This window comes from Oryza glaberrima, chromosome 2, assembly GCF_000147395.1.
Source record: "Oryza glaberrima chromosome 2, OglaRS2, whole genome shotgun sequence".
Taxonomy (NCBI): domain Eukaryota; kingdom Viridiplantae; phylum Streptophyta; class Magnoliopsida; order Poales; family Poaceae; genus Oryza; species Oryza glaberrima.
This window is the reverse complement of record NC_068327.1, coordinates 2,217,329-2,226,662: the sequence shown is the minus strand read 5'-3', so window position 1 is coordinate 2,226,662 and position 9,334 is coordinate 2,217,329. Positions and strand designations below refer to the sequence as shown.

At 45.4% G+C, this 9,334-nt stretch overlaps 1 protein-coding gene across 1 annotated transcript; it reads right to left on the bottom strand.

Moving 5' to 3' along the window:
- Window positions 1-3,789: 3,789 nt before the first annotated feature.
- LOC127761534 (uncharacterized) lies at window positions 3,790-7,963 on the bottom strand. The gene is made up of 8 exons (XM_052285842.1): window positions 7,623-7,963; window positions 5,553-6,521; window positions 5,330-5,457; window positions 5,079-5,234; window positions 4,827-4,988; window positions 4,648-4,709; window positions 4,445-4,519; window positions 3,790-4,274 (listed from the first exon to the last, which is right to left on the bottom strand). Exons 1-8 carry the CDS (start codon window positions 7,961-7,963, stop codon window positions 4,074-4,076), a joined length of 2,094 nt encoding a protein of 697 aa, XP_052141802.1. The 3' UTR covers window positions 3,790-4,073.
- Between the last annotated feature and the right edge of the window lie 1,371 nt (window positions 7,964-9,334).

Here is a 9,334-nt window from a genome sequence, read left to right as displayed (position 1 = left end):
ATAAATAAAGTACATGGGGCCCACATGTAAGTGAGAGAAAACGGTGCAGGCCCCACATCCCTTCTTTTTTCCCCTTTCTTCTCTTCTCTCGTCTTCTTCGACGACCGAGACAGGCGGGGCGACGGCCGGCGAGAGCGGCGGCAGACCGCGGGCCACCACGGCAGGAGGTGGGGATGGGTTCCGGGACGGGCTCCTGCTCCGGGAGGGGATCCTTGCGGCCGACGGAGATGTTGTCGCCGGTGGCGGAGGAATTAGAAGGGGTGGCGGTCGAATGCCGAGCACGCCGAGGCCGGCCCTGAGCTTGCCGGGGATGCTCATGAGGTTGAAGAACGGCAGGTCGCCGGGCTTGGATGGCACCGGCCTTAGCTTCCCCTCCCACAGCACGAACCGCGGTGCGTTGGGGTCCCCGGCGCGTTGGGCGTCGTCGTCGGCGGTGAGAGCGGCGCGCAAAGCAGACAGAGCGAATGAGCATGTCGTTCTTGCCGCTGGTTGCCGCCGCCGCCGTCGCACTCATCGGAGGAGCCCAGCGAGGTGGCGCGCCGCAGCGGCTGGAGCGGACGGAGTGGGGGGAGATGAGGACGGCGGGAGAGGGGGAAAGAGGCGACGCCTCACCGCCGCTCGCCCGCCGCGCCCCCCGCGTCCCCCGCCCCTCTACTTCGCCCGCGCCCGGAGATGTCGCCGCTTCCGCCTGCTCCGGCCGCGCACCGCCCGAGCCGCCGCTTGCCCGCCGTCGCGCTCGCCTGCCGCTTGTTGCCGCCGTAGCCGCGCTCGCCCGGAGACACCGCCGCTCCTCCACCTACTCCAGCTGCGCGCTTGCCCATCACCGCCCGCCGCCGGCAAAGAGAGAGGAGAGGAAAGAGAAGAGGAGAGAAAAGAGAAGAAAAAATAAACTGCAGCTGACATGTGGGTCCCACGAAATTTTTTAATTTTTTTTGCTGACTAGGATGCCACGTAAGCGAAACCACCCACCTATACTGCCAAGGGACCTCTGGTGAACGGTTTGTGAAATTTTAGGGGCGAACATTTCTGGTTTTGTGGTTGAGGGACCTCAAAAAATCTCGCTGTTAAATTGAGGGACCTCCGGTGAACTTATTCCTTTCTTAGGAGGTGTATAGATCCCAGATGTAAAATTTTGACATGTCACATCGAATATTATAATTTTGGCATGTCACATCGAATATTATATAAAGTGTCGTATGGGGTGTTCAGCCATAAAAAAAATTAATTACAGAATCCGTCAGTAAACCGCGAGATGATTTATTAAGCTTAATTAATCCGTCATTAGTAAATATTTACTGTAGCACCACGTTGTCAAATCATGGAGCAATTAGACTTAAAAGATTTGTGTCGCAAATTAGTCGCAATCTGTGCAATTAGTTATTTTTTTAGCTTATATTTAATACTTCATGCATGTGTTCAAACATTTGATGTGGCAGCATGTAAAATTTTAGGATAGGATCTAAACAAGCCCTTAATGTTAAATATGAAAGCATGGTTTCAAACTATTTATAAAAAAATTTCTTTCCAATAAGGCTAAATACAATAACTAACATCATCTCTAAACCAATATAGAATTTTAGCATGAATTGAACTTGTTGTTATGAGATACGTATCAACCTTTGACACCGCGGTGGTTGTGGCATGGAGGAGGGTGAGGTAGAAAAGGAAGGCGGAGTGGGAGGGGCGCGACCGCGCGAGGTTGTCACCATGGTCATCGCCATGGCCATGGATGGTGTAGCTATTCCCGATAGTCCCTAGCGTTAGCGACCAAGGTCTCGGTAGCAACGGCTCCCGTTGGACCGAGGTCTAGGGGTGCAAGCGGGTTGACCCGCAAGTTTAAATAAATAATAATTTATGGGTTTTCGCGTCGCGGCCCGGTTTGCCGCATCTAAATATACAAGTGGATCGATCTATAAATCCATTTATAAGTCAAATTCATAGTTAACCTGCTAGTCAAACCGGCGGGTTACGCATTATTTTTGTCTATAAACAGGTTCGCGGATAAATCCACTTGCACCCCTACCGAGGTCCCCTCCTCTCTCCCCACCTCGTGGCTCGTCGATGCAGAGAAGGATGGCACCTCGCTGTTGACTACCAGATGATGGGAAGGAGAAGAAGCAGGAAAGAAAAAAGAAAAAGAAATGAAAGAAAATAAAATGAAGGTGGGATTTACTGTAATTTTTTTATTTTTAATCAGACACCACTAACACATGGATCCCACGGTTTTTCTTTACTTGCTACGTCATTGCTACGTAGGCATCACGTCAGTCGAAAAACACCGCTCAAACCAATTTAGGACCTTATTTACGCTAGTATTGAAAGTGGAGGGACGCGTTATACGATACTGTGTGGTTTAGAGATGAATTTTTCGGACTCGGCGAGGCGACAATTAAGGGGCCTAAAGTAATATTATGACATTTGGGCCAACTATTACCATGTCGACAATAATACGGCCCGAATTCTCATGTTGGTCCAGTGTGGGCGTGCAGTGAACCAAGGCCCAATATGGGCCGTCCACTCTGAGCCACCGAGATTAATTGAATCGGGCCACTTTTTTGCCATGCGGCTCATCACTCGATAACAACGGTCTTTCAAATTTCTTCCTCCTCGGGCCAAATGTACGGCCCATGAGCGACGGCCGACGTGTCAGGCCGACCTCGCCGTCCGTCGGCCACGCGCCGGCCGCCGAGACGCTTCCGGAACACTACCGTAACCAAGCTGGGAGTACTTATCTCAGCTACTCCAGTCGCTAGTTCTTGCAATTGTGCATTCTCTTCAAAGCAGTAACTCGAGCTGACGTAATCAAGCAGAAGTGGTCGTCGATCGATCGATCACGGGGTACACGGCAAGGAGGTGAAGACGAGGCCGGACAACAAAGCGGAGATCCAGGTTTGCTGCTTAATTTCTCCCGATTTGAGAATCGCATTTTGCGTTTTACTACTCCCCTCGTCCCACGATATAAGGGATTTTAAGTTTTTCTCGTAACGTTTGACCACTCGTCTTATTCAAATTATTTTTATAAATATAAAAAATGAAAAGTTATGCTTAAAGTACCGTAGATAATAAAGTAACTCACAAATAAAATAAATAATAATTTTAATTTTTTTTTGAATAATATGGGTAATCAAATGTTGCAAACAAAAACTGGGAGTACTACTGTTTTAATCCAGCAGAAATGGATTAGTGGTGTGATGTTGGTTCAGGAGAAGGGCGAGATCTTCTTCTTCTACCGGCCCAAGGTTGGCAAGGACGAGGCACGCGGCCCCGACGACGTGCAGCGGATGTACATCGTCCTCCGCCCGAGTCCGCCGCCGCCGGCGACCGCGCCGTCGAGGACAAGGAGGCGGCGGTGGCGAAGGCGGACACGGCAAGGAGGTCGTCCCCGTAACAGAAAGAATTGAAGATTTTTCAGGTTAATTTGATCGATGCTGGTGTTGTTGCAGACTTGCAGGAGGTGAACATTGGGGAGCATGCGCTGCTCCGGCTGATGGTGATGGGGAAGAAGAGCCTGCCGGACCCGGCGGCGAAGCGCAGCAGCCCATATTTGGGGTTACGTCGAGCTCGTCACCACCACATCAACCACGTCAAAGACGCGCTCAAACAAGGTGCAAACACTTTCAATTTTTCTCTCACGAGTTTATTGTTCCAAATCATAATGTGAACCGAAAGTTTGGCCTAGATCATGAATCGGTGTTTGCATGCATGCTGCGATCGATTTGCACGGGAAAAAGTCATGAGCCACATAAAAAAATCGGAAAGTTTACACTCCCTTTAAGAGTAGGAAATCCGAAATGAAACAATGTTAGCTGATATATACAGTGCACGTCACTTGTAAAAGTGCTTTCTGCATAACCAAAAATGCAAACAAAAAAGGAGAAAGAAAAGAACGAATGAAAAACCAATCTAATGCTTTGCGTTAGCTGAATTCTTTGTACAGCCACAGAAGGGACTCTAATGCTTCACGATTACTGAATTCTTTGTACAGCCACAGAAGGGACTCTAATGCTTTGCGTTTACTTAATTCTTTGTACAGTCAAGGAAGGGAACCCGTTTCAAGATATATCAAAACCAATCTAATGCTTTGCGTTTGCTGAATTCTTTGTACAGGCAACGAACTTTGGTAACATATTGCTTTTTTTTCTCATGGTCACGGGTTGAAATTGCAGGATGATGCAAGTGATGTTATCCAAGGAGCCACGAGAAAGGGCAATTTCTGTCAACTTCATGGCTGCCGATTCAGGTCCTTTTTGTGCTTTCAGAACAGAGACAACATCCTTGTTGACAAAAGATGCAAAATGCTAGTAGTTGTTAGTATTGTGCCAAATCAATATGTGAGCACTAAGTGTATGCGTGAGAGAGAACACAGTGGATGGCAATTCTTGGTTGTTATGATTCATGAAAACAATAATGTTTTGCTTATGTGCTGTGTTTATGTGAGTAGTACCTCATTTCGCATAACATCCCAAAGCCCATTAGTAGCAAGAACCAGGAATTCCACATCTTGATCGACCAAAATTTCCTGCATGATTACAGCAAAAACATCACAACAGATTGATAGGTGAGCAGACAAATTAAATGCTGGATTATATGAGTTCTCTCATGGATTTCATAAACATGGTAAATTTCAAGTAAAGTTTGATACAGTACCTGAATGTCTTCATCCTCAATTCTTATTTGCTCCTCTTTTCTGTTTGGTGTCAGCGGAATTGCTAAAAAAAAACACACAGATAAACAATAAGATTTGAGTCTACAGAATATTTGCCATGTGATAACATTCAAAGTGGTGTAGGAACATAACAACCATTCATGGTTACATCAAACATTACCTTCACCAGATTTTACAGCTATAGCACATGAGTCACCAACATTAGCTACGTACAAGTGGTTGTCAATCAAAACAGCAACAGCAGCTGTTGAAACATCCTCCCTAAAAGGATTAGTAGATAGTGAATCCAGGAAGTCTGCATCGGTCTTCAAAAATGCCTGACCTGCATTTCATAAAATCAGTTAACAAAATGATACCTGTGCCACTTTGTACTGGAAAATACACAGATGAAGTAAAGGGAGGAAAATATTACTTATAGCAAGTTTTGTGTCTTTAAACAACTCAGAGTGCTTCACAATATTGTCAAGTAAGTTCTTCTTAAAAAAATCAGCAGCAAAAGGTCCTCCACGACCAATATTGTCAAGCAAGTTCTTCTTTAGGTAATTAGCAGCAAAAGGTCCACCATGACCTAAAGCACAAAACAGACAGCCATGACATAAAGTATAAAACATCCAGACAGCCAAAATAGGGAAATGTATTACAACTTAATAGAATAAACATTACAGTCAAATACTCCACATAGGCATATTGTACGCCCATTTACTGTAGTTAACCTTAAGTTGAAGCGATCCTCCATGTAAGGATCCCTCCCATTGAGACTTGAATATCCCACAATGAACTTGACACCAACTCTGCCAATAAAGAATTTTATAACATTATATTGGTCCATTTATTACCATTCTAGAAAAAAAAAACAAAAGCAATGATGATAAAGTTGATGCATTACCTCCAAACCCATGGTATCTTCACTTTTCTATTCATAAAATGTTCTTCCAAGTTGAGGTCTTCAAGACGATTTACCTCAAATATGGCATGCTGTATGTCTGTGTATAGTGTTGAGAACAGAGCATATATCATCAAATCAACTTGCTGGGGAGTGTATATTAAGGTTAACTGGATGAGTTCCATTCTGTGGGATATGAGATGTCTAATCATGTCCAGGAGTTCCCCCTTTTTTCCCTGGTACACTTTGCCCCCTCTCTCTAGGAACTCCCTAACAAATGCATTGTTGACTGCAGTAACCATCCATAACTTGTTAACTGTGATATGTTCATAGATCCTTGTTATCAGACTTTTTCTTCTTTTCCTCTTCTTTACTTTGTTCATCCGATCCCTCATTCGTATTGCTTCTTCTTCAACGGGCAACACTTTTTTTATGAGCTGATAAAACTTCAAGTATGCTGTCGATGTGTTATCCAGAGGCATAAGAGACATATGGTTCTCAATCAGACGCTTATAATGGTATCCAGACTTCTCCATGGTGTCGAGCAACCTTTGAAAATCAAGAGGATTTTTGAACTCTTCACCCATGGACTCAAAGAGTAATGTCTTGAACAACTCAGAAATGCATCGATAGTTGTTATCCACTAGTGTAGGAGTTTTAGGGAGCAAAACAAAAGCATCCTCTCGAAACTCTAATTTCCAATCAGATGTGATGACCAATGCTGCAGCTGATATGTCATTTATACAACATCCAGAATCATGGATTGCTCCAACTCTCAGAATAAGATCATTATACATGAACTTGACAGGTTCTCTCAGCTTAGTAAACAACCCCCCAGGTTCACCCAAAATGGGGAATTTTTCAGCCAATGGATTCACCCTCACAAAGTCCAAGACATCAAATTTCACAGCATAAGAAGTACCATCAATTGTGTTGACTTGCAGTGAACCGCTTTTTGGAAAAATCATATTCCTAATAGAAAAAAAATCGCCGATATGAGCATCTCTGCTAATCATCATACAAAGGTAATATTGATTCATAACCCATCATATAATTACTACATCCTATATAACTTTTGATTCAGGTTTGAACTATATTTAAAAAAAATCAAGACCAAAACTGTATTGGTAAAATCTCTTCGTAGTAGTTAATAATTACATGTGAATTACGTTTGGTATCTATGTAATGGTAAATCCTAAATTGAGTAATCACACTTGAATCACAGATGGAGAGATATGGCAACGGGTGCATACCCATCGTGTTCTTTGCCCCATACCCACATCCGCGATGACTAAATATTCCCACTTAAATACCCACCCCGTCGCGGTACAAAATCGTCCCCATTCCCATACCCACACCCGTGCGGGTAACGGGTGTGGGTATAGGGACGATTTTGTACTCGCGATGGGTGTGGGTATTTAAGCGAGAATAAGCTATCGCGGGTGTGGGTATGGGGCAAGGGAACCGATGGGTATTTACCCGTTGCCATCTCTAGTCACAGTTCCCATTGCCATCTCTACTGCGCAGTGCGCACACACACAGTCGAATTGGACAATGCAAAGGATTGAAATAGAATGTATATGCTTACCAACTGTTTTGAGGCGGCGGCGGCGGCGGAACAATGGGGTTGGGGGCGCTCGAGAATCGCCTTGTCAGCACGCGCTGATGTCCTCCTTGTCGAGAGCGTAGGCGTGGCGAGCGCGGCGCAGCAAACACGGTGACACCCAGCGTCGCGTCCGCTTGGTGAGGGCCGCCTCGTTGATGATGAGCGCGTCTCCTTCCGCGTGCTGCATCACGCTCGTCCTGGCCGAGGTCGGGGAAGACGCCGCCGTTCATCACAAGTACGCGCAGGCCTATACAAGTCATGGACTGCTGCGCCCTGGCGCCTCCGCGTCTGACCTCGCTGTCGCCCCGCCCCCGCACGAGGTCGCCGTCGCAAGTATGCATTAGGTCGTCGCCGATTGCGCAATAACTGAAACTGAAGCGTTAAATTAAATCGCAAACACTTAGATGGAGAAGGCACGGCGGCGGCAATGGCGCGGCGGCAACAAACAATTAATCGAGAGTTCGCACCTGCATTGGTACAAGCGCTTCGGCTCAGACAAGTCGCCAAAACGCGGCGTCCTCGGAGGAGCGGAGGAGGAGATGCCGCAGCGGCGGAGGCGACCGGGGGGAGGAGGTAGTCCAGCGGCGGCGGGGAGGAAGTCCTCCTCGTACCTGGCTGTGCCCAACAACTCCCGCACCAACTCAATCAGCAGATTATCCTCGGCTGCAACTTTTCTCTCGGCTGGAGGAGGACGGTGGAGGTCAGTGATCTCGCCTCCGGCCGCGGCAGTGGCGGCGGCGGCGACACCGCGGCCGCCGGTGATCCGCGCCACCACGCCGACGCCGTGGTGCCTGACCACCCCCCGCATTGCTTCTCTTGGTTTCAAATCGGGAGGGGGACGAAATGGTTGCGTGTGAAAAGAAAAATTACAGCCAAATATAAGGCGGTTGGAAGCTAAGAATAAACCTCCTTTTTTATTTTTTATTTTTTATTTTGGCAGTATAAGTCCCCGGGATGGATTTTAATTTCATTCTCGTGTCTTAATGTCTTATGCTTTCCAAATACAATAGAGACAATGTACCGCTTTTTTTTGTTTATTATATAATATATATATATATATATATAGTCTAATTAGTGCTTCTGCCGTTTGCCAACTGACCTATCGATTATACTAGAGATATTACTATGTACTCTTTTACCATCATTACTTTTTATGTAATCAATGAGAAGATATGTCTTCAATAACTATAATCGTGGTTGTTCATAGCCCTTCTTTTAGATGAATCAATAGGAGACGTCTCATTAGTGGTTACATGGTTCTATCTCACTAGTAGTTACATGGTAAAAGAGTAATCTATAGATCTTTCATAAGCCTGTTCAGATCTTAAAGCATGTATAAGTTTAGAAAGTGAGGTCAGAGGCAGAGTGACATTATGTACCACTTTCTTTGCCTCTATAGTATAAACCTTCACAAGTACAGAGCACAGAGCAATGAACATTTAGATAGCACACATCTTAAAGCACACCAACATTCCAGATTTTAGGTGCAAGTGCATATGCTATTCTATACACACACACACACACACACACACACACACACACACACATTCATGATTCTCATGAAAGTATGATTTGGTTGGATACAGCATAGTACCAGTACTCAAGGGGCTGATCAGTACTGTAGGAGGATGGGTTGCTCCCTTCATGATTTGTCTGGACAATATAAAATATCAGGGACCAAAGAGCGAAACTTCAGAGATTACATTAGCAACATATGGGATACTTCTACGTCAGAAGGATACTGAAATACTGTAATGTCTGAACTTGTCTGAACATTATAAATTCTCATATCTGAGTTTCTCGTATTCTTTTTTTTTGGATCAAAGCATTACGCCGAGCCTTCATTGAAATCATAACAGGGTACATGATGTTTTTGCTGGGGATTCCAGCTTTCTAAGAACAGACCAAAACACAACATACTCTTTTTGATCGTTAACATTCAGGTACAGAACAGAACAAGCATTACAGGGGCACAGGCGCCCAGCAACCTGAAAATCTTCTTCTCGATCCCTTCCAGATTCCTCATTTCTGCTGAAACAGGGCCCAAAATCTTCTGTATGCGCTTCATTTTGGGAAATTCCCTTATTCTGCTCTTCCATGTGTGACACCAAGTACAAAACAATATCCGGTGGTACTGCAACCATTGCCACTGAGCACCGCTGCTTCTGGGAGCAGTAGT

What these genes read in the sequence shown, in the direction of transcription:
- LOC127761534 (XM_052285842.1), bottom strand. Translation starts at nt 7,963, where the DNA reads ATGCGGGGGGTGGTCAGGCACCACGGCGTCGGCGTGGTGGCGCGGATC. An exon ending in AAGATACCATGGGTTTGGAG is followed by an intron (nt 5,458 to 5,552) that starts GTAATGCATCAA and finishes CTTTATTGGCAG; the next exon opens with AGTTGGTGTCAAGTTCATTG. An exon ending in CCTATGTGGAGTATTTGACT is followed by an intron (nt 5,235 to 5,329) that starts GTAATGTTTATT and finishes TTTGTGCTTTAG; the next exon opens with GTCATGGTGGACCTTTTGCT.